The sequence below is a fragment of the Pelobates fuscus genome, chromosome 13 (assembly GCF_036172605.1).
Source record: "Pelobates fuscus isolate aPelFus1 chromosome 13, aPelFus1.pri, whole genome shotgun sequence".
Classification (NCBI taxonomy): domain Eukaryota; kingdom Metazoa; phylum Chordata; class Amphibia; order Anura; family Pelobatidae; genus Pelobates; species Pelobates fuscus.
In genome coordinates, this window is record NC_086329.1 from 103468611 (window position 1) to 103493946 (window position 25336).

General features: G+C 41.3%; 1 protein-coding gene across 2 annotated transcripts in view; it reads left to right on the forward strand.

Annotated features, from left to right (window-relative positions):
* The window catches only part of CERS2 (ceramide synthase 2), a 58891-nt gene extending 37957 nt beyond the window's left edge, over positions 1–20934 (forward strand). For both annotated transcript variants that reach the window (XM_063439899.1, XM_063439900.1), the window contains exons 3-11: positions 4486–4603; positions 5529–5647; positions 6161–6218; positions 9567–9617; positions 15725–15817; positions 16049–16177; positions 18021–18127; positions 19594–19747; positions 20263–20934. In XM_063439899.1, the coding sequence (XP_063295969.1) occupies positions 4486–4603; positions 5529–5647; positions 6161–6218; positions 9567–9617; positions 15725–15817; positions 16049–16177; positions 18021–18127; positions 19594–19747; positions 20263–20400 (967 nt within the window). In that variant the 3' untranslated portion in view covers positions 20401–20934. The remainder of the gene's footprint in view (positions 1–4485; positions 4604–5528; positions 5648–6160; positions 6219–9566; positions 9618–15724; positions 15818–16048; positions 16178–18020; positions 18128–19593; positions 19748–20262) is intronic.
* Positions 20935–25336: the final 4402 nt, after the last annotated feature.

Consider the following 25336-nt stretch of genomic DNA (forward strand, 5'->3'; position numbering starts at 1 on the left):
TATTGCCATCCTGGATAAAAATTTGAATGTCTAAAAAATTTAAAAGATCTTTGCTGTATTCCGTAGTTAAGATGATGCCACTATTGTTGGTGTTAAGATGGTTTAAAAATAATATAAGTGAGGTTTCTGGACCATTCCAGATGAAAAACAGATCTATATACCTAATAGGATACTAGGTTTGCTCTCCAGGGATGGTCCCCCCAGATGGCCTTGGACTCCCAATTGTCCATAAAAAGATTTGCATAGCTTGGTGCAAACCTAGTACCCATTGTTGTCCCTTGTTTTTGGATATAAAATTTGTCTAAAAAACAAAAATAATTGTTGATCAAAATAATTTTGATACCTTCAATGATAACATTTATTTGTTTGTCTGGAATGGTCTTATCTGTCTTTATTCTTTTAAAAGCTGCTTCACACCCTTCTTCGTGGGGAATTATATTGTATAGAGACTGTACATCGCAGGTTACTAGAGTAAAATCTGGGTGCCATTTAAAATTCTTTAAAAAAACGTAGTAATGACATAGTCTTTGAGTTATGACCTCATTTTTTTTAACGGATGGTTGTAATAAAATATCTATGTATTCTGATAGATACACATCATGAAAACCCTAATTAAATAATGGGGGGCCCACAGACTGATTAATTGCATTGTGTTGAGAGTTGCTTAAGTGGTATTGCTTACTTTTTCTCTGAGCACATGGGAAAACCTGCATCTTAATGCTGTAATCTGGGCAAAAAGTAGACTTTGGTCTTTGAACGGGGTGATGTTTTGGATTTGTCCCCCCATTCTGTTATCAGAATCTGGTTATTAAAATAAAATATTACATGTTTTATAGCCTCAATGAATGTACCGTATATACTAGAGTATAAGCCGAGTTTTTCAGCCCATTTTTTGGGCTGAAAAACCCCAACTCTGCTTATACTCGAGTCCGAGTCTGTATTATGGCAATTTACATTGCCATAATACAGACTGGGGGGAGAGGGGGGCTGGCAGAGCTGTAACTTACCTTTCCTGCAGCTCCTGTCAGCTCTCTCCTCCTCTGCGCCGTCCGGTCAGCACCTCGGTCAGCTCCCAGTGTAAATCTCGCGAGAGCCGCGGCTCTCGCGAGACTTACAGTGTAAGCTGACAGAAGAGCAGAACGGACGGCGCAGAGGAGGAGAGAGCTGACAGGAGCTGCAGGAAAGGTAAGTTACAGCTCTGCCAGCCCCCCTCTCCCCCCCACTGAACTGCCACTGGACCACCAGGGAAGGAGCCCCCCTCCCTGCCATGTATCAAGCAGGGAGGGGGGACGAAAAAAAAATATATAAATAAAATAAGAAATAATAATATAAAAATAATAATAATAATAAAAAAATTAATAATAAAAAAAAAGGGGTATAAGGACCACTATGGGAGGGGGGGGGGTATAAGGACCACTATGGGAGGGGGGGGGGGTATAAGGACCACTATGGGAGGGGGGGGGGTATAAGGACCACTATGGGAGGGGGGGGGTATAAGGACCACTATGGGAGGGGGGGGGTATAAGGACCACTATGGGAGGGGGGGGGTATAAGGACCACTATGGGAGTGGAGGGGGAAGTAAGGACCACTAGGGGAGGGGAGGGTAAGGACCACTAAGGGAGGGGTGAGTCAGGACCACTGGGGGGGGGGTGAAGGAACACGGGGGTGGGGAGGTAAGGACCACTGAGGGAGGAGGAGGGGAAGTCAGGACATATGGGGGGGGGAGGGGGCGGCAAAAAATTTTTTGCCTACGGCGGCAAATATCCTTGCACCGGCCCTGCACACACTGCATTCACACACTGCATTCATACACACACACACTGCATTCATGCACACACACGCTGCACTCATACACACACACATACGCACACACTGCATTCATTATACACACACTGTAAATAAATATTCAATTAATATATTTTTTTTAGGATCTAATTTTATTTAGAAATTTACCAGTAGCTGCTGCATTTCCCACCCTAGTCTTATACTCGAGTCAATAAGTTTTCCCAGTTTTTTGGGATAAAATTAGGGGCCTCGGCTTATATTCGGGTCGGCTTATACTCGAGTATATACGGTAATTTGGATTTATTCACTAACCTCTGACTTGTTGCAATTCGACCAGGGTTGGCTAGATGCCCATCCTACGATAATACATGTCATGATCACTTTAATTCTTCTCAAAACTCCTAGCACGGAGGATCATTGTAGACTACTATAATTCTAAAAGGGGTTAATAGAAAGCTGGAAATGATCAATGCAAATGTAGTGGAAGTAAAATGTATTTGAATTGCTTTTTGCAAATTGCCGGTTTAATTTTCCTATGCTAATTTACATTAACCTCGGTCCTGATAAATATGATGCAAGTTGTTTTTTATCGGTGGGATATCCACCAGCATGATCTCCGCTTATGCTCAAAATTCAAACAAACATTGATTTTATAGATTGGCACCCAAAATAAGATTGTCCAATGTATTCTAGCAATTTTATCTATAAACTCTCCAACTCTCCTTTAATCACACCATGGCTGTTTTAGCTTTCATTTTGGAATTTGGATTTCCGTTAAGGATTAATCCTGATAGTTTAAAGGAACCCTATAGTCACTAGAAAAATTAAAGCTTATTGCATTTGTTCTGGTGAGTATAATCATTCCCTTCAGGCTTTTTCCAGTAAACAATGTATTTTCAAAGAAAAGGCAGTGTTTACATCACAGCCTAGTGATACCTCCACTGGCCACTGCTCAGATGGCTACTAGAGGTGCTGGCTGAGGCAGTGCTGCACACTGGGCATTACTGCCATTCAGTGTCTCCACCCTCTGGAGACACTGAACTTTCCTCAGAGATGCACTGATTCAATACATCTCTGCTGATTCGCCAGGATTGTTTGACTTGTGCTGGCTCTGCCCCTAATCTTCCTCCTTGATAGTCTCAGCCAGTTCGATGGGAAAGCATTGTGATTGGCTCCAATATTTACTTCTGATGATGTCACCTGTAAGCAGGCAGGTAAGGCGGCAGAGCCAGCAGCTGCAGACTTGAATACAAGTAAGATTTTACTATATTTAGGAGGCCAAGAGGGTCTAGATCAGGGGTTCTCAACCCAGTCCTCAGGACCCCCTACCAGTCCAGGATTTAGGGATTACCTGGGTGTGTCTTAGGTGTTTAGGGGGAAAAAAAACAACAAAAAAACACCTTAGACACACTCCGTTAATCCCCAAGTCCTGGACTGGTAGGGGGTCCTTGAGGACTAGGTTGAGAACCCCTGGTCTAGATTGTAGTTTTAACACGGTAGGGTCAGGAATACACGTTTGTGTTCCTGGCCCTATATTGTTCCTTTAATTTGAAGTGAATTTCAAAGTTTAGGCCAAAATACGAAACTGGTAAATCTCAAAGTCAGCAGTGTTTTCAATTTGACACCTCTTTATCCAACATACTTTAATTCACATAATGGGTGCGGGTTATCTGCTGTAGTGTAGGTAGAGGGTGAAGAGTAGACCTCCCTAAAATCTTGTAGTTCAGAATAGAGAGGAACCAAGTGGAGGATATAAAATCCATAATGGTAGCAATGCAAAGTGGACGGACATCACGGATAGCAGCATAGAGAGAATGACTCCAAACATTTTTAAAATATGAGCTTCTTGCTGCAGGATTAAATCTAATGTTCCTTTGAAAGGAAAGACTTTGGCAACATCATGCAGAGACATCTTCACGGTCATGAGAGAAAACTTAGTGGCCACCAATGGGAGTATGGATAACCAATGGGATTATGGATACACCTACAATGCAATAGCTTCAAAATGTGGTTCAAGCTGAGGCATTTGTTGGCCATCTCTGCTAACAGAAATGTCCGTATAAAATATGTTGTCCAATATGGATCATGTGATTGGACAAAGACATGATCCCCATAGTACCGTACCATGGATCTAGATAAGTCTTGACCTAAAGTCGCCACGTGGGTCTCTGAATGTGCTGCCTGGTAGTGTCTTATGATTCTATCCAATTTCCTTTGGAATATAATAAAACTGCTCCATGTGCTCCTGTGACACCCTGAATATTCCACCTAGAGGATGGACCTTGGCCTGATTATTGGATGTAGAAGAAAAATACACTGGAGCACACTAATTCGTGAAAGCTTGTTGTTAACTTTTTAAGAGGCTTCCTGACTCTAAGGATGCTCCCAAACCCTCTGTAACTCTTTCTGTGTTTGCTGGAGCTTACATGTAGAACTCTCAAATCTCATTCTCCACTGGATGCTCTTTGAAACGTTTCCTCTTGGACTGCAGTTACTGGGCAGCAAATCAAATTATCAGAATGCAACTGCCATACCTAAATGTTAAATATCTTCAAATTGGATTTACTCCTGGTGGACTTCTAGACTTGTTCTAGAACCCCCTGGACAATATCCATAGTCCGATACTGGTTAGTATAATGTGTGAAGAAGCTGTATGGTGTGCTGTGGTTTCATGTGACTCTCTGTTTCTATGTTTTTAGTTATGCGGCCAGTCCGCTTGCGAGGATTCTTGGGGTGAAAGACAAAGTCCGACTCCGTGCAGCATTCAACCCAGTGCTAGAGAAATTTTACACCCAGTCATCAAAACATCCGAAACAGGTAGGAGCAAAAGGCTGCAAAGTAATGTCCATCTCTTACTTGGATATTTAAGTTACGGATAAAATAATGGGCAGATTCTCCTGGAGGACCGTATTATACCAATACTATACTCGAGCATGGAAAGGTCCCCCCACCAGATAAGTCCAGAGAAACAGTTGTCTGGTTAGCTTGATTTCAGTGCTCTCTTCCAGAATCTTCATGTTATCTTTTAATACTTACTTTTTATTTTTATTTTATTTTTCAAGTTTAAAATACTGTATTCACTCAATTTGAATGCGCCATCAAATCTAATGCACACCTCAATTTTTGAAACCTGGAAGCTGAATTTTTTTTGCTGGCGATTGTAATGTGCTTTTAAAAAAAGAAGATACTACTATACAACATTGTGCTACAATGAAAGTGTTTGCCATATACCATAGTAATATTGATGGGATTTCAAGTTTTGCGTTACATGTTAAGTCTACTCTTTCTTAAGCCCTCTTTCAGGAATGAAATTTGCCTGTGTGAATTTGTCTGTTTGAATTCACTAGTTTTTAATTCGCTTGAAAATGTACAATTTTGCCCCGAATGCAATGCGCCTTCAAATCTAATGAGCATTACAATTTTGGATATTTGTAAATACGGTATATCTTTCTTATTCCATTGTTGTACGTTTGACTGAATGGAAATGCCACTGACTGCATGTCTGACTTTTAGAAATCACTGTAATATACTCATTATACAAAACTAAAGATATAAGAAATGTTTTGGTCCTGCGCAGAGAACCCGGTTTTAACTTCACATTAAATAGTTTCTTTACATTTTGAAAGCACTTGAGCATGCTATATTTGGTTTTTTTTCTTTTTTAATATACTGATTGTCAAACCACTGCCATCAATTTTGTCTTAAATGACCCTAAACTTAATTAGTTTTCCTACTTTTACAGACAAACTTGGAGAACCTTTCACAAGCAAGTAATTTCACTGTACGCCAGGTGGAGCGATGGTTCCGCAGGAGGAGAAACCAAGACCGGCCAAGTTTGCAGAAAAAGTTTCGTGAAGCCAGGTAGAAGGGGAACCCTAGTCTGGTTTAAGGGATTGTGACCTCTCTAATTCAGTCCTAAATTGTTCAGTCGCTCAGAGTAGACCTATTCCTGGGTGTAATAAAGGGTTATTTAGCCCAAAACAAAGCTCACTTAATTATTGGTATTCTGTAGGTCTGCTTGTGTCTGGAATTTTTGCTGAGACTTCTTAAAATAAACACACTTACTTTGATCTCCCACTGAAACATGCTAAACTCGGACTTGACCAGGATACTTTTATTCAAATATTATGATGTTTAATAGGTATTCCTTGCTAATCCGTCATAGAAAATACATCATCAATGTATCGCAAGTATAGCGGAACTTTCTATGACCATCATTTCACGACACAATGGTTTAGTAAAGTAAGGCCTTGTCCCGCAGTGCTTTCGTTCCTTCACTGAATGTCAATGTTACTAACCGAGGATCTGTCGTCCCATTTGGCTGCTAAGCTGTTTTGTCTTTCTCTGCTTAGTGAATTCTGCCTTCTTTTGCAGTTGGAGATTCACGTTTTATCTTCTTGCTTTCATTGCTGGCATGGCTGTCCTTGTAGACGTAAGTAGTGTTTGGTTTGTTTTGTTTTTTTGGAGCAGGGAGTACATTTTACAACTCACCCCTCCCCAACCATCCTATATACAGGGTTGAAGGAACACTCCAGGTACCCATATGTTAAGTGCAAGGTGTACGTTGGGTTACAGTAATTGTATGTGCACCTATTTTATTTATTTATTATTTTTTTTTTTTTTATTTGCACAACCTGCGGTTTTGCAGGAATTTTAAACATGAGTACTTTCCTTTAAATGATTGATTTGATATGCATATAATCCATTAAAAACTGGGTCAGATCAAGCATGGAATGTCCCCTTAACTATGTAGTTCTAAGTTTGAATTGGTTCAAAAATCTAATATTTGGCTGGTACCTTAAAGGGTTACTCCAAGCACCATCACCACTGAAGTCATTTGAAGTGGTTATGGTGCCTTGAGCTTGTATGCGCTGCATTTGTTATGAAACACAGAACATACCAAGTTTAACCCCTGTGCTGCCTGAGGTTTAACTCCTTCTCCAGCAGGGTCATTGAGGTTTCATTAGCCTGCCCAGTCGCTAATGTCCGTTCTGTGCATTCTATGCATAGAATGTAATTCATTGGCTGACCGAGATTATCACGTCAGTGCATAGTGGAGGTGATCTGCATCTCTGCAGAAGCCAGATGTCATCACGGCCAGGAGGGGAAGACTGTCGGTGCCTTGTAGGACCAGGTAAGCGGCAAACCATTGCAAAATGGTTTGCCCCATTACCAGGGAATGGCACCAGGGTACTCCTGGAAATATAACCACTACCGCAGGCTGCCATGCTTAAAGTAGCCCTTTTCATTTTAGAAAGTGTGTAAAATCTTCTATAGACAGACTACTGCTCTACTATAATGTATTATTAATAAATCACCTAATTAAAGTCCTTATTTTGATCTGAAATGTCACCTCTTCCCAGCATGTGCAGAGCTTTCTACATCTCATGTTTTGTTGGGGGAAAAAAAAGGTAGATAAACTACCTCTTGGATAATGTTATTTCTTAATCAACTTGTGGTAATGGCTTAAAATGTGATAAACTGATCGGCCACAACTTTAAAACCACCTGCCTAATATTGTGTAGGACCCCTAGTGCTGCCAAAAGATCTATAATACGTCCACGCATGGACTCCACAAGACCTCTAAACGTGTCCTGTGGTATCTGCCACCAAGACATTAGCAGCAGATCCTTTAAGTCTTGCAGGTTGTGAAGTAGGGCCTCCATGGATCGGATTTGTTGTTCACCACATCCAACATATATTAAACCGGATTGAGATCTGGGGAATTTAAAGGTCAATGGAACACCTTGACCTCTTTGTGATGTTCCTTAAACCATTCCTGAACCATTTTTGCAGTGTAGCAGGGTGCCCGTTCACCGGTTGTCCTTTCTTGCCCTACTTTTAGTAGATACTAACCACTTCATACTGGGAACAACCCACAAGACTTGCCATTTTGGAGATGCTATGACTCCGTCTTTTAGCCATCATTATTTGGTCCTTTGTCAAAGTCACTCAGATCTTTTCACTTGCCCGTTTTTCCTGCTTCCAACACATGAAATGCAAGAACTGACTGTTTACTTACTGCCTAATTTATCACATCCCTTGACAGGTACGATTGTAACAATATAATCAATGTTATTCACTTTACCTGTCAGTGGTTTTAATGTTGTTACTGATCAGTTTATGTCCTTACTGGGTTAAAGTGGAACTGTCCCTTCCCAGGATTTTAAATGTTATGTTTGCTTATCGGGTGTAAAAAATAAAATTAGAGGTAGCTATCCACATAGTTTTATCTTACAACTGGGCGCCTCCATCTTAGCTCCCTGTCAATGATTGTTAGAAACTCAGTCCTACAGAGAAGAGGGGAAATGAAACAATGTTGCTATTTCTCCTCTTCATTTGCATTGTGTGCCCTTGCTGTGCCTAGTTTGAACTGGATTATGTTGTCATTTGCTAAATCTTTAATATAAATTTAGAAGAAAATTTGAGTATTTTGGGGGAAAAAAGGTTAACGCAAGTTATAGGTGATTTTTCTATGTTTAAAATTAGTGATGTTAATTACATAGAAGTGACCATTCCCCTTTTAGCCGAACAGTTTATTGGATTTGCGCTAGCTATTAACTATTCTGGCTTCTTGTATAGTTTTCCTGCTACTAAAACACCTGTTTGTGTGAATGTGGCTCCATACAGAATGAATGATGTATGTTCTACCCATTCACCAGGCTGAAAAAAAAATGTTAATTCTATTGTGGTTTATTCCCTCAGCACAATTGGAATTAAAGTGTAATTTATTTAGCACCCAGTTGCTTTAGGAAGAGGGTCCTGATTATTGAACATAAACATTATTGAATGCATTTGGTTTTCCAATCTATGCATGTGAAATCCAGGAAGAATGATTCAGTAGGCAAATGAAGAGGAACGAAGCAAAGCGTATTGATGTGCCTCTGTATTACTGTAATATGCAAATGTTTGCCTTTCCTGGAGTGGAATGTGATTTGCATGTGGGAGGACCTCCTCCTCGTGTCAACCTTATTAAACTAGTGGGTTTAAACTCTGTTCATTCTCCTTCTTCTTCTTCTAATTTAGTATAGTTTTTCTGAAGCTGTAAACGTGCGGTTTGTTGCCTCCTTAATAATGGCTGGTTTGGTGGGAGCTAAATGTAGGCTGTTGGGATATATTCTGGAGCCAACTCCAGGTGTTGAATCTTAAAGGTCCATTGGCTCAGTCGTGGCTTTGTTGTCTCCATGGCTGCTGCCCAGCTTTCATACATCGCCCCATGGATCCAGTTCCTCAATCTCTTCTCTGCTCGTCATTAGCTCCATCAAAATAAAAAAAATGGTGTTTTTGTTTTTCCTCTTTTCGCATTGGTTTGTCAGACATTACAGTGAATTTATTAAGATATTTTTCACCCAACCTCTTTGAAAAGTAAACCTGGTACTGTGAGTGTTCGAACGGTGTGATTATTTTAATCTGCAATATTCCTAAAATATATCAAAGTGCAGAAATTAGTTTATATCTGGACTTGGCTGGAGACTGGCTGGCTGGAGACTGGCAGAGAATACCTTTTTCTGCCCAGCTGCTGTGTTGGGGCCAAAAACCCAATTTTTGCCAGCACTTGTCATCCCATCTCTCATGTTAAAATAAAATTGGGAGAGATGGCATGATTGGGGTGGCCCCAGTACTTAAGGCTTTAATTGACGGCCATGCTTTGTGTCTAAGAAAATAAATGAATTAAAATATGGGAGTGAGGAGTTGGTGTTGCTTGACTCTGCAAACACTGTCGGCTAGTCTCCACAAGCAACCGCACTGCTCACAATCGTATTTTTTTTATCTTTTGTAGAAGCCATGGTTCCACGATCTCCGGGAAGTCTGGAAGGATTTCCCTAAGCAGGTAACGGTCATTGTGAGACAAAATGTTGACAGTTTTCATTCTCTAAATATTATTTTTATTATTATTTGGTCTCTGCTTGACTTTCCTTGTTCATATACTTCAAAACCACATGCAATAGTTCTGCTGGCGTCCTGCTGTTATCAGGCCGCTTGCTACGATAAGGGATTGGCAGGAGCGAGGGCGTTCCCTCTACCATGTAGCAGCTAAACGACAATGCGGTGTCAGCTACTTATTACAAACTTCATAAAATACTCAGAAACATTGAAATGTTTAATCAGGGGTTCCAGTTCAATAAGACTGTATCCGTGTTTTGATGTAAAGGTTTTATTTGAGATGAACTGCTTATAATGTAAAGATTATGTCCATGCAGTCTGAGTGGCTGAGATTAGTGAGAGTTGCACTCCTGAGTACACCTGCTGCCATTTTAGGGAGCTGATATAGTAGCGTAATTCCCACTAATCTCAAGCAGCACTGTGACATGGATGTCCTGCCTTTACCGTAACGTCTCCACTTTAACCCAGGCAATATCATAACCCATAAATATCATGGAATTGAATAGATTCCCAACGACTAACTGTGTATTACAGAAAAATGCCATCTCGGGGTTCTGGGGACACTCGATCTTTGACCTCGTGGTTTATTCTGCTGACTCCAGAACCACCCCGGTGGCGTTATATTCCCGTAATGCACACCTCCCCATTTTGCATCCTCTCTCTGTTTACGTGATCAGTCACTCTAAAAAGCAGCCACTGCTTTCACATGTATCTGCAGTATAGAGAAAGATATTGATATTGTCCTTTCTCTGATTTAAGATTCGATTGTAAGCTCATGGACTATATTTACTATCATTAGATTCCATGGCTATATAGTTGCTTACATAGAGGGCCCTCTTTACCTTTTTTTTTTTTGTATTGATCTATGTATATTGTAAGGCTTTGGTGCTTTTTTGCATGAACAAAATTGTCTTAGATGTAATTGATACAACAGGCTGTTGATCCATGGAGAAATACATTTTTTGGCATAATTGGGAAAAGGTTACAATTGGGGGCTTTCTTTGCATTCTTTTGGATCAACAGCATAAAAAATGGTCTTCATGCCTGAACCTGATGGGCTTTAGACCACCCCCGGGTTAGCCCCCCCATATTGAGAATCTTAACAAAAGATTATTCAATTTTTTTAGATCTTTGTTAAATCCGGTTTGATCAACTTTTTTTTCATTAGATCTACTGTAAAATATGCGATATTAACAATCATTGTCAGGGGGGGCTAACCCGTAGCCAGCCCCCCCTCAACAAAAATTTGTTCAAAATGTTGTTGATTATGATAGCTCTACGTTAGATCAGGGTTTTTGTTAGATCTAGTCTAATTACTGAGATATTGCATATATAAATAGAGGGGGGGCTGGCCCCCCCTCAACTGAAATTTGGACAAAATGTTAGTGATTTTGGTAGATATTTGTTAGATCAGGTAAGATCAACAGTTTTTTTTCGTTGGATCTATGACGCAAGAGGCGGTATTCACTACTTAACTTTGTGGGCGTGACTACGGGTTAGCCCTCCCTCAAGTGAAATTTGAATTTGAATTGGAATATGCAAGGATAACCCTGAGTAATGCTGTGTATTACCTATTCTTTGATTGGATAATAATTTTCCCTCCAATTAAAACAGTTGCCACCTCTTTCATTCATAGAAACATAGGAAGTGCCAGCACCTAAAACTCATTCTAGTCTGGCCAAATTCTGCATTAAAAATGTTGGACTACTTGCATTAGTCCTTATCCCTAGGCCCCTATTAGTCTTATCTTATATCTAGGATAGCCTTATGTCATGCTTGTACGCATTCACTGTATACTATTAACCTCTTCCACTTCAGCTGGAAGGCTATTCCATGCATCCACTACCCTCTCAGTAAACTAATACTTCCTGTTATTACTTTTAAACATTTGCCCCTCAGATTTATGACTGTCCTCCTATTGTGGTAATTGTCAACATTTCTTAATTTGCTGGTACAGTCCCTTTTTTTTTTTTATCTGTCTTGGCATTATTAGTCAAGGTATCACTGCCATAAATACCCTTTTCCCATAATAATAATAATAATTAAGAAGAAGAAGAATACGCCAACCTGTTGGCGTAATGGTCTGGTATCCAGATAGGTTTGTCCAGGACCGGCCCATTCATTGCCCCCAATATATATGTGCTGTTCCGGACCTTGCTGTTGGATACAGTGTAGAGGGAGCCCTGAGAGGGATCTTACATCCCCAGCAGCAGCAGGTACTCTCCTCTCTCTAGCCACGAGAGCGTTACCACGGGTTGCCATGCAGTACGTACTGCGCGGAGCTTTGCCATGGCAACCCGTGGTAACGCTCTTGCGGCTCGGGGGAGAGAAATACCTGCTGCTGGGGATACAAAGCAGCCCTGGAAAAAAATCTATGCCAGCCCTATAAGTCACTGCGTCATGTAATACGTACGGCTATGTGTTGCCAACCTAGATGATTGAGTATTAATATATAAACACTCAATCATCTGGGTTGACAAGACATGCATACATATACATATATGCCTTATATATTATTGAGATATATATATATATATATATATAATCAGTCAGGTCCATAAATATTGGGACATCGACACAATTCTAATCTTTTTGGCTCTATACACCAACACAATGGGTTTGAAATGAAACAAACAAGATGTGCTTTAACTGCAGACTTTCAGCTTTAATTTGAGGGTATTTACATCCAAATCAGGTGAACGATGTAGGAATTACAACAGTTTGTATATGTGCCTCCCACTTTTCCAGGGATCAAAAGTAATGGGACAATTGGCTGCTCAGCTGTTCCATGGCCAGGTGTGTGTTATTCCCTCATTATCCCATTTAGAAGGAGCAGATAAAAGGTCCCGAGTTCATTCCAAGTGTGCTATTTGCATTTGGAATATGTTGCTGTCAACTCTCAATATGAGATCCAATGAGCTGTCACTATCAGTGAAGCAAGCCATCATTAGGCTGAAAAAAAATCAAAAAAAAATCAGAGAGATAGCTAAAACATTAGGTGTGGCCAAATCAACTGTTTGGAACATCCTTAAAAAGGAAGAATGCACCGGTGAGCTCAGCAACACCAAAAGACCCGGAAGACCACGGAAAACAACTGTGATGGATGACCGAAGAATTCTTTCCCTGGTGAAGAAAACACCCTGCACAACAGTTTGCCAGATTAAGAACACTCTCCAGGAGGTAGGTGTATGTGTGTCAAAGTCAACAATCAAGAGAAGACTTCACCAGAGTGAATACAGAGGGTTCACCACAAGATGTAAACCAATGGTGAGCCTCAAAAACAGGAAGGCCAGATTAGAGTTTGCCAAACATCTAAAAAAAGCCTTCACAGTTCTGGAACAACATCCTATGGACAGATGAGACCAAGATCAACTTGTACCAGAGTGATGGGAAGAGAAGTGTATGGAGAAGGAAAGGAACTGCTCATGATCCAAAGCATATGAACTCATCAGTGAAGCATGGTGGTGGTACTGTCATAGCGTGGGCATGTATGGCTGCCAATGGAACTGGTTCTCTTGTATTTATTGATGATGTGACTGCTGACTGAAGCAGCAGGATGAATTCTGAAGTGTTTTGGGCAATATTATCTGCTCAGATTCAGCCAAATGCTTCAGAACTCATTGGATGGCGCTTCACAGTGCAGTGCAATGACCCGAAGCATACTGCAAAAGCAACCAAAGAGTTTTTTTTAAGGGACAGAAGTGGAATATCATGCAATTGCCAAGTCAATCACCTGACCTGAATCCGATTGAGCATGCATTTCACTTGATGAAGACAAAACTGAAGGGAAAATGCCCCCAAAACAAGCAGGAACTGAAGACAGTTGCAGTAGAGGCCTGGCAGAGCATCACCATGGATGAAACCCAGCGTCTGGTGATGTCTATGCGTTCCAGACTTCAGGCTGTAATTGACTGCAAAGGATTTGCAACCAAGCATTAAAAAGTGTTTGATTTATGACTGTTAATCTGTCCCATTACTTTTGGTCCCTTAAAAAGTGGGAGGCACATATACAAACTGTTGTAATTCCTACACCGTTCACCTGATTTGGATGTAAATACCCTCAAATTAAAGCTGAAAGTCTGCAGTTAAAGCACATCTTGTTTGTTTCATTTCAAACCCATTGTGTTGGTGTATAGAGCCAAAAAGATTAGAATTGTGTTAATGTCCCAATATTTATGGACCTGACTGTGTATGTGTATATATATTTATTCTAATATGGTGGGTAGGGGTGCTGTATGGTGGGTAGGGAGCTCTGAAAGGGTAAATACCTTTTAGTTCTCTGTAATTATTTCCTGGTGGTCCAGTGGGCAGCTTTCCAGAGAGGTCAGCAACATGCGTGCGGAAGGCTGAGCTTCTGTTCAGGAGGCGGCGCTTCCGCGTGGGGGCGGGGCATGCAGCCAAAATTGATTTACGCTGTGCAGGGAGACATGCGTGGGGGCGGAGCTTGTGTGCGGGAGGCTGAGCTTCTGTTCAGGAGGCGGCGCTTCCGCGTGGGGGCGGGGCATGCAGCCAAAATTGATTTACGCTGTGCAGGGAGACATGCGTGGGGGCGGAGCTTGTGTGCGGGAGGCTGAGCTTCTGTTCAGGAGGCGGCGCTTCCGCGTGGGGGCAGGGCATGCGGACGAAATTGATTTATGCTGTGGGGGGAGACTGACAGGTCTCCCTCCAGCCGCTGGAAGCCACACCAGCCCCCAGCTCCTCCATCCTTACAACCCCCGGACTGACAGGCTGGCACAGTCCGAGGGGAAATATTTAAATAGATTCATCATGCTGGTTATTAGAGCTTGCTGCGGCCCACCAGGAAATTTCCCAGTATCCCGGTGGGCCAGTCCGGCACTGATTGTAAGATCACTCTCAGGGCTCCCTCTTCACTGTCCTCCAGCTCCACTGGATCACCATGGAATCATGTATCCCACCTCCCTGCCCACAGGTAAGAGGCAGGGAGAGAGGGGATAAGTTAAAACACTTCTTACCCCCCCAAATCTACTTATTACCACGCACACACACTGCATGCACTTTATTAACACAGTCATACACCGCATTACTCAGGTTATCCATGCATATTCAAATATCACTAATTACCTCAGGCTGGGCATATGCTGGACTTTATCGCCTCAATACTGTGTAGAGAAAAAAAAATATTGAAAATGATCTACACATTGTGTTAGCAAATTCCTAAATGATGAGGTCACCTGTGGCTTGATATGAAAATTTACTGGCATTTATGTGCAAAATTAAAATAAGATTGTGAATACCGCCTTTTGTGTGATAGATCTTACAAAAAAAAAGCTGTTGATCAAACCTCATCTAACGAATATCTACCAAAAAAAAATAAAAAAATTTAATTTCAGTTGAGGGGGGGCTAACCCGTAGTTACGCCCACAAAGTTATGTAGTGAATACCGCCTCTTGCGTGATAGATCTAACGAAAAAAAACAGTTGATTTTACCTGATCTAACGAATATCTACCCAAATCAGTAAAATGTTGTCCAAATTTCGGTTGAGGGGGGGCCAGCCCCCCCTAATTATATATGCAATATCTCAGTAATTAGACTAGATCTAACAAAAAAATTGCCTGATTAAACCTGATCTAACGTAGAGCTATCATAATCTGACTATGGGTTAGCCCGCCCTGACCATGATTGTTAATATCGCATATTTTAGAGTAGATCTAAAAATCGTTGATCAAACCTGATCTAACAAATGGAATAATCTTTTGTTAAAATTCTCAATATGGGGGGGCTAACCCGGGGGTGGTGGGCTTTAGTCTTTTTTTAACCTAGACCACTATATAGCCATGTACGGTCTTTTTGCCCAATTGTACAGCGCAGCTGAATATGCAAGGGCTTTTATAAATGCCTATTTTAATAATGAATGATGCACGAGAATGACAGTGCCTCTGCACGTTGAGGCTTTGATCTGGCAATCACCCAAAACCAGAAAATGTTCTGGGGACACTCCCGGCCATTTCTAAACACATTTATTGTTTAAAGCAAAATAAAATAGATTGACAGTTTGTCCTTATGTGACCAATATTTTTTTTTCTCTGCCTTAGACCATGCTGCCTTCCCAGTACTGGTATTACATGATTGAACTGGGTTTCTACTGGTCTCTGCTATTCAGTGTAGCATTTGACGTCAAGCGGAAGGTGAGTTTTGGAATGTCCGTGTATTGAGTTTATATATTGTTTCTCCGTATTGTGTGAACATTCTTATTGTGCCTTCTGATTATACCGCACAGACTTGGTCAGAGTGGGAGTCCGCCACCATCGTTTCTCACAATTTTTCCCCAGAACTCGAGCTTTCATTGTACAGGAAGCTGCAGAGTTTATTTCCTGTAGTCTCTGTTCTAAGTCATACATTATTTTTCCCCTTTCCAGGATTTCAAAGAGCAGATTATCCATCACGTGGCAACAATTATTCTCATCAGCTTCTCCTGGTGTGCAAATTACATCCGAGTGGGCACCTTGATCATGGCAGTTCACGATGCCTCCGACTACTTCCTGGAGGTAAGGGGGTAAATGATCTGCTTAGTATTTTTATCTGTCATCGTGCCGCCAGTGCCAGCCCAAACAGGGTTATTTATTAAAGTGAGAATTGTCATAAATCCAAAGTGAATTGCAAATTTAAAGCCAAAACAGCTGAACTGGAAGCCTCTCTTACTTGGAGAATGTTTCCAGGTCCGCTATTTTGGCCTTAAATTTCCGTTGAATTTCTGACAATCACTTTAGTGAATAACCCTAAAAGTATGGGAGGGTCACTGGTGATCCATATTTGTAAACTTGTCTTTGGGGGTTAAAGGAAAACTATAGCGTTAGTAATACAAATATGTATTCCTAACGCTATAGAGCCCTAGTCACCTAAACGGCGACTAGGGCCCCGTTCCGATGCAAGTAAATGGTTAATTAACCATTTATTTGCTTACCTAAATCCAGCGCTGACCTCCCTTGGCGCTGGTGACCTCTCCGCCTCCATCGACGTCAGCTTCCGAGTGGAGCCGAGTGCGCAAGTGCGGCCAGAGGCTAGATTAACCCTGTAGTGTAAACATAGCAGTTTCTCTGAAACTACGATGTTTTCAGCGGAAGGGTTAAAACTAGGGGGATCTGGCACCCAGACCACTTCATTGAGCTGAAGTGGTCTGGGTGCCTATAGTGGTCCTTTAATGTAATCCGTATTATGAGACGTTAAAGGGACACTATGGTCACCAAATCAACTTTAGCTTAATGAAGTGGTTTTGGTGTATAGATCATGCCCCCTGCAGACTCACTGCTCAATTCTACCTTTTGTTTCTGTTGATGCAGCTCTAGTAACACCTCCCCTGGTTGTGACTCACACAGCCTCCATGAACAAAAATGGTTTTACTTTCAATCAGATCTTACTATACTTTAGAAGTTTTTTTTTGTTTTATTTAATCTCCTACTCTGTAAATCTAATTTTAATCACATGTTGGATTAAATGTAAATTGAACTTTAATCACACATTGAAAAGTGTAAACTATTAACCGATCAGGAGAAAATAAATTCTAAATTAAACAGACTGTGCAGTAATGGAAATCTGAACTTTATTAGATCTCTCTTTACAGAAAGTGTTTAGGAAGGCTGTGCAGGTCACATGTCACAATTTTCTAGCGGCTCCCTATTGTTGTTGTTCTCTAAATGTATAACCGCGCTCCACAAATTTCTCAGAACTGCCCATCCCATGGGCACACCCCTAAAATTCAAATGTTTCTCTTTGTGCCTTTACAATGTTGGAAGGTATGCTTAAAAAAAGTGATTTAACTCCTAAATGGCAAAGAATTGAGCAATGAGACTGCAGCCGCATTTTTCTATACACAAAAACGTATTCATTAAACTAAAGTTGTTTTGGTGCATATAGTGTTTCTTTTAATGTATAAAAATAAAGCTAATAAATACAATGAATTGATTTTACCACAGTCTGCCTAAATTTGGGGAGAGGGAGGATTTCTTTCTAAAATTATAGAACTCCAGATTTTCTTTAAATTGATTTGTGTTTTTGCTTTATTTTATTTTTATTTTTTTATCTGATTTACATACTAAACTATTGGTTTTTATAGGATTCAAATGTTAGCTGGTGTGTCTCTCTTTTGGGGTCTTCAATTTCTTAGAATCTCTAGAAATCTAAACAGAAAAACGTGTTTGGGAAAACAAAACAACTATTGCCTAAAACCAGTGGTTTCCAACCCAATCCTCTAGGCACACCGGCCTGTCTCTGTATTAACAGAGTGTGGGATAAATATGTGAAAATGAGAGAGAGAGAGAGATGTGTTTTTTTTTTTTTAATTTAATGCAATTAAGATATGGTCTCATTGTAACCCAGTATTTGTAATTATAGTCCGCGAAGATGTTTAACTACGGTGGATGGAAAGAGACCTGCAACAGCATTTTTGTAGTATTTGCCATTGTGTTCATTGTAACAAGAATCATTATATTTCCGTTTTGGTAAGTGCCTTTTAACTTACGGTGACCCCTTTACTGTGAGATGGGGTGCTCTTAAAATGAATATATTATTATAGAAGTATAGATGGTGAGGGCAGATATATAACCTTTTGCATTGTGCTGATGAAATCTGCAGCAAAGCTTTAAAAACAAAAAAAAAAATGTACTTGGCTATTTTTAGTAAGGGTGACCGTTCTAATCGGCTTGTGCCCAGCTTTCAATAAGTCATGCAGTATATTAAAATGCACAGTAATTCCTCGGGAGAAGTTACGGACCTCATTTGGGGCAGGGGAATATGGACTTTAGTTTTGTTTTGTTTTTTTCTGGGATGATAATGGCATAACAGCAAAGACTATTTTAACAAAAATGAATAAAAACTTTTTTGTGTTTTTAAATGCGGGGGGAACCTTACATCAACTCCCTTGATTCCTATTTTAAGACCCTTGTCCGTAATACATTTTACAATCTGGCTTTCTTTACAGATTCTGAATGGAAGACCTAAACTTTAATTAAAATGTTTTTTGCTTTTCTGTTTTTTAGTTTTCTTTTGTAGATTTTATTCAGAGACAACTTATAACATGTATAGTACTGGATTTGGGCATTCGTTTTCAGACTAAGCGGTTCAATTCATCTGAATCGAATACAAATTACAACAAATGAAATGAAGAATGAATTGCTCGTTACGTGAAATTTTGTCAGTGCAATTCGCTATTTGGTTCATTTGTTATATACTACAAGGAGGGAGCTACCGACTTGAGGCTTCCCCGTTGTGTTTATTCTCACTTCAGAGGATAAGAGGGTTACCCTCTGTAAGGTTGCTGCCTACTTATTATATTATTAGCACTAACCTATTTTCTACTTTTCCTCGTTGTAGTATTTTTAAAAATAGAGGCGACAGGGAGCTGGGCTCCTCATCACTTCATAAATCCCCCACATGCTCCCCTCGCCTAGTGAGGTTAATATGACCCCTACATTGGTATACAGGAGGTTATACCATCCCTCCTACCCCTACCAACCATGCTTTGTGTAGGGGCATGTCTATTAAACAGCGAGCAGCCAGTTTCTACTCGCTGTTATGTCCCCCTGTTCACCTAAACAATAAAGGTGTTTTTTTTTTTTTTAGTTGTGCTAAGTGTTCTAAAATTCTTAAAGAGGTGCTGTTTTTAGTTTGGTCGTTAAAATGTTTTGTTTTGTCAGTTGCAACATTTTGCGGAGTGAAATATAACCCCGTTACTTGTCATGTCTTTCTATATATTGTAATCTACGTTAAAAAAAATAAGACTAAAGTTCATCTTCAAGTTCAACTTGAAACCTATAGATTTAAAACCATAAAATGTTTTGAAATGAAAAATTTATAAAGGTCTTATACTAGGCTATTCCGTCACCACCTTTGCCCCCAGTGATCCATTTGGTATCATTGATTCACTATAGATCTCACATGATGTTCATCTCTTTCTGTCCTTTGTCAGGATCATACACTGTACCTGGGTTTACCCACTGGAGATCTACCAGCCTTTTTTTGGTTACTATTTCTTCAATGTGATGCTGTGTATTCTCCAATGCCTGCATATCTTCTGGGCCTACCTCATCCTCGGCATGGCTCATAAGTTCATCACAGGGAAGGTAAGATGTTACTTCCTCATTCTTGTACATCTGATTGGTTGGATGGTGTGGAGTAACCACCTAGTCCTAAAATATGAAGGTACTTTTAGTGCCCTACATGTTTAAAAATCCAAGATATTAAAGGTTATGTGGTTAGACATGTAGATTGAACTTTGGATTTTCAGAAAATACGGTAAGTCCTCCCCATTAAATTGTCTTATAAACTGTCCAGTGCTGAGTTTCTGACAATTGTCCAAAGTTGGTGGGGTTTTTTTTGGATGGGAGGAGGTGGCATAGGGTTTTTTTTGTTTGTTTTGGGGGGAGGGGGGTCTTTTCCATTCTTCTCACACTTTCCTATGCCCTCTTATTTTGTCCCCATTTCTGTTTGTGATAAACATTGTATTTAATTTTTATTTTTTTGAGCAGTCTTTATGGTGGCCATCTTCTGAAATACATGTATAGATTGAGTTTGGGCAGCCTTTTGATTTTGTATTTTGCTCGGTTTAATTTTTATTGACATTTGTCTATCTTGCCAGCTTGAACAAGACGAAAGAAGTGACCGAGACGAGTCAGATATTCCAGATGAAGAGGATGAACGAGAACCTGTCAAGAATGGGGCAGCATTTTCCAATGGTCATTCTGTGCAGAACAACAATCACCACAAAGCAGATTGACCTCCGCCTACAAGAACACAGATGGTTGGTCCTCACAACCCTTGCCGGAGGAAGAAGTTGTAAGGAACACTTCATGAGACATAGTTCTAATCTTAACTTTGTATTCACACTACTGTAACATGTTACATCATCTCAAGCAAGGACTCTGAATGACATTTCAAAGACTTTTTGTTCAAGCAAACTCTGAGTCTTCGAAAGGCTGAGGTGACGAGCTTCTGCTTGAGAACAATTTTTATTAAAAGAAAAATATTGTGTACTAAGCATCTGGTACCAATATTCACACACCAACTAGGAAACCCTCAAGAATTTATGAACTCGCCCACTCTCTAAAAAATCCATTCAGAGAGGAGATGAGCAAACCAAAGACCTTTGTAGGTAATCTCCTTCCTAATTCCGGAGGAGCATTCTGTGCCTTACATGGATCTAGCACAAGTAATAATGTTTCAGTCCAGCGACGACCATCTTCTCTGTATTTTAAAGCTGAATATTTGTACAGGTGTGGAGTATGAGTCATATGACCTGGAAATTGAATGACTAGCTGTGCCAGATTTGTTTAATTTTATACTTGACCATTCTTATTGTGATCCTCTTCTTCCCATTGCTCAAGAAATGTTTGGTTAGGGATCCAACTTGTGCCATAGATAATCATAGAATTATTTAGAAATTTCCGTTTGTAAAAGTAAGTGTTTTTCTTTTTGGGGTAAGAAATGGGGAAATTGTGGTGCACGACCAGTATGTATCATTATGATGGCAACTCGTGGGCTCTAGTGATGTAAAAATATTTTTGTCAACACGTTGGGTTGGGTTGTGTTGTTATGTTGTCAATATTTTGGAATAGATTCATTAGCCGCCCATAATGCACTAAGCCAATGAAGACACCATTTTATTATAGCAATTGCCCTGACAATCAAGTCCGACGCCATCAGATGGTACTAATCTGTGCGATCAGGAAGAAGGTCCTTGTTTTCAATCTTGGTCAAATCTACCCACTTCTAAAAGTCATTACTATATTTTTAATATCATTATATTTTTTTGTATTGCTGCTGAGCCATAGAGTTGTGCATCTCAACCGTTTAGAAACTCTGACCTACTCTCGTATATCCATGAGACCTGATTCGGCGTTTAGTCCTCACACCTCTGTTGGTATTTTAAATTATAACCCTACCATTCAGCATTCCTTAGGATTAATGTTGAAAGCTGCTGTGTACTCTACAATAGGATATATTTTAATCGATGCCAGCTGGACTAAACATGTGCCTTTTGGTTCTTTGTTTTTTGTTTTTTTGTTTTTTTTTTATATAGGAGAGTTTCACCTAAAGCAAAACTTGATCTTAAAGAAAGAGCACGTGTAAAATTTGTTGAATGTTGACTATCGGAGATCAATTTTTTTTTTCTGTTTTATACTCCTTTCCCTAAATGTATCGAACCCTCCTGGCATTGGGTGTCACTGTACTTTATAGTAAAGATTGCAAGTGAAAGCCTTGTCCCTCCATAATGTCATCCTATAATCTGAATTGTGTCAATAAGCTGGAACTTTTACACAGTGAATTTCTCATTGTATGTTCTTCTACGGGAGATAGTTTTGTTTTATCGGTCGTTTCCCTTTAAGAAACCCCCCCTCAATCTGTTCATTGATCATTTACACATCGAGAAATGGAAGCCGAGGGGTTAATCAATGTCCTTTTCTACATGTGTGGTTTTTTTTAATGGGGTTATACTGGATTTCAACAATCATTACTGGATGTAGCCTAATAAATGGAATAAATCAAATGTTCCCCCTGTGTTTTGTCTCCATTCATGAGGTTTGTTAGATGAACAATGTCTTCTGGACACCCCATAGAAAGCACGTAACGTTCTCACACTCCGTATACGGTAATCTCGTTCTGCAGCTGTCATTAATGGGGTTATTTACTCAAGTGTGACTTGTTGGGAATTCAAAGTGAATTTCAAATTCTAGCCCAAAATGGACGAATTTTGAGAAATTCTCCAAGTCCGTTTGTGTTTTCAGTTTGATTATTCCAGCCTAAGACTTGAAGGTAAATTTAAAAATACAGGTTGTTTAGTATTTGTTTTACTGAAATGTATTGAAAACGAAAGACCTATGGGTGCTTGTTTTTTTGGTCCTTTAGCAAAGGGACATGCCGGACTTCAGCTGATCTGTTTCCATGCATTTGCTGCAAATCCACAGGCTGAGCAGCTTCTGCAGTGAGGGTGACCATTCCAGGAAGTGATTAAAGCCAGTCATGATAGATCTATAGCAGTACTGAGTTTATTCCATAAATACATGCACAGCAGGTGTTCCTGTGAGTTCAGTTGTCGGCATACTACTGTAGAAAATGGCTAAACTACAAGTCTGCGGGGCCTTCAGTTTGCTCTGTGCCAGGCCTTATCATCCTGCAAGGCACAGTATGAGAGGGCTTTAAAGGACCACTTCAGGTCAATGAAGTGGTCTGGGTGCCAGGTCCCTCAGGTTTTAACCCTGCAGCTGTAAACCTAGCATAGGGTTAATCCAGCCTCTAGTGGCTGTCTTTTCTGACAGCCGCTAGAGGCGCTTCTGCGACACTCTATGTGAAAATCGCATTGAGCACGCAGAACGTCCATAGGAAAGCATTGAGAAATGCTTTCCTATGGGCATTTTTATTGAGGCTTTTGCAGCGCATTCGCATTCTGCTCCACTTGTTTTCCTGACACTGTAGTGATCCTTTAAGAACTTTGTATAAGTTTTTGTATAATTTGGCATTTTTATTGTACTAGCCAAGCAGATCGCAAGTTGATATATGGAAAGTTATCCCTCGATACATGCACACAGCGCCACCCCAACCTCCAAGTGATACCACTGCATCCCAGCATGTCTAGGGGACTGTAGGTTGCTCGTATCGATTGGGGGCAGCACGCAAAGCCACTCCATTCATTCAAGGAGGCCGTACGGTAGCTGAAGGAGTCTGTTTTGCGGTAAGTGTTTTTTTTTTGTCCAATTTTCTCACTACACTCTGCATTTGATTTGGGGAATGGATTTAAATGGACGCCTTAACCTGTACGTTGGTCAGCACTAACCGTATTCGTGACTGCAAAATACAGTACTGCGCCCATCACAATGGGGTTAATCTCCCGTGGCTACTGCTTCCTCAATGATCTATTTAGAATCTAAACAGCCCCCAAACCTCCACTAACTATTTGTTAGTGAAAATGTATCCCTGGCGAGTAGCAATTCACTCCAGGCTTGCAGTAACTGGTGATTGTTCACACCTTGATAGTAATGTATAATTGGAATTTTACGACCTTTTTATAATATGCAAAACGTACCAGTTAGATTTCACATCCTTATCATTAAACTGCACTGCATTCTGATCTTCGATAATTGAGCCAAGCCAGCAGCCCGCAATGTATACTGGTCTAACGGTTGTTCATTTATAATTAAAAAACACAAAAAAGTGGATTTTCTGTTTCTCAGTGCTGAAGTTCAGTGCATGTCACTTTTGTTGCATTAAAAAAAAGGAAATAAAAATATAATTTTAAAATATATATATATTTTGCTTCAGCTGATAATGGCCACTATTTAAAGGGTCACTATGGGGGCGTGGCCTGACCAGGGATCGAACTGGACGTGGCTGTGTAGAGCTCCGGCCCCAACGCACAATCTAAAGCTTACTTTAGCAGTATTTTAGACACGAATCGATAACTATTGCCAAGCATGGAGAAGCGGAACCTCAAGAAACAGCCCAGGAGGGGAACCGAGGGGGGTACGTCGGTCCTGGACCTGATGACGGCCCATAAAGCCGGGTCTCCGGATCCCCAAGATGGCGCCGGACGGAGCCCCTCACACCGACCATGCTCACCACACGAGGCACTGGGTGAAAGAAGAAACAAGGGCGAAACTTCGCAAATCTTGGACCGCCTCGCTGAAGTCCAGGCTTACCTGGCAGGCGAAATCGTGAACTCCACAGCGGTCCTCCGAGGTGAGATTGCGGCCTTGGGTACACGCACTGCCCAACTCGAGGAGCGGATGGAGGCCACAGCCAAGGCCCATAATGCGGCGGTGACCCACCTTAACGGCCTGGCGGCCCGGATGACTGACGCAGAGCTGGCTATCGAAGATATGTCCAATAGATCGAGGAGAAATAATCTCCGTGTTCGTGGCCTACCGGAGGGCGAAACGGAGGGCATGCTGCCGACCATCCTTATGGCGTTGTTTAGACCCCTTCTGCCGGATCTCTCCGAAGATCGATGGCACATGGAAAGGGCTCATCGTGCCCTCCGAACGAGAAGGGCTGAAATCAACTCCCCTCGGGATGTAATTGTCCGCTTTCTGTTCTACCAGACGAAGGAAGCACTAATGCGCAAAACCAGAGAGGCCAAGTTAATGCATGACGGCAAGGAACTACAGGTATACCAAGATTTAGCCCCCAGCACGCTGCAGAGGAGGCGAGAGTGGAGGCCCGTTACGGAAGCCCTGCGAGGGGCGAACATACAGTATGCTTGGGGGTTCCCATTTCGCCTGATGGCTTTTAGAGGGGGGAAGACCTTTACCCTGACCCCTAACGGAGACCCGAGAGGCTTCATGGATGCCCTGGGAGTAGCTGCTCGAGGGGACCTACCAGATATGAGGCCTACGCAACAGGTGCTGGACCCTCTCCCGATTGAATGGCAGGAGGTGGGAGCTCGTCGGCGATGACCTCGGAGGCCGGTATGGTATGTTGGCCCTGGGATAAACCTCCTCGAAGCAGAGGCCCTGTGGGGGGGGAACGGGACTGTGCTTGGGTGGGTTTTTTGGGCATGCGGAACCCTGGACCTCCCTGGGCTCTCGGTGCTGGATTGGTGAGCGGGGGGCTACTGCGGTACTGGGGAGGGGGCCCTGGGGGATTTGTTCCGGCCATCCAGGCAACTGATGAGGGGGCTGGGGACTGTCTCCCATGCACGATCGACTGGCCTCCCAGTG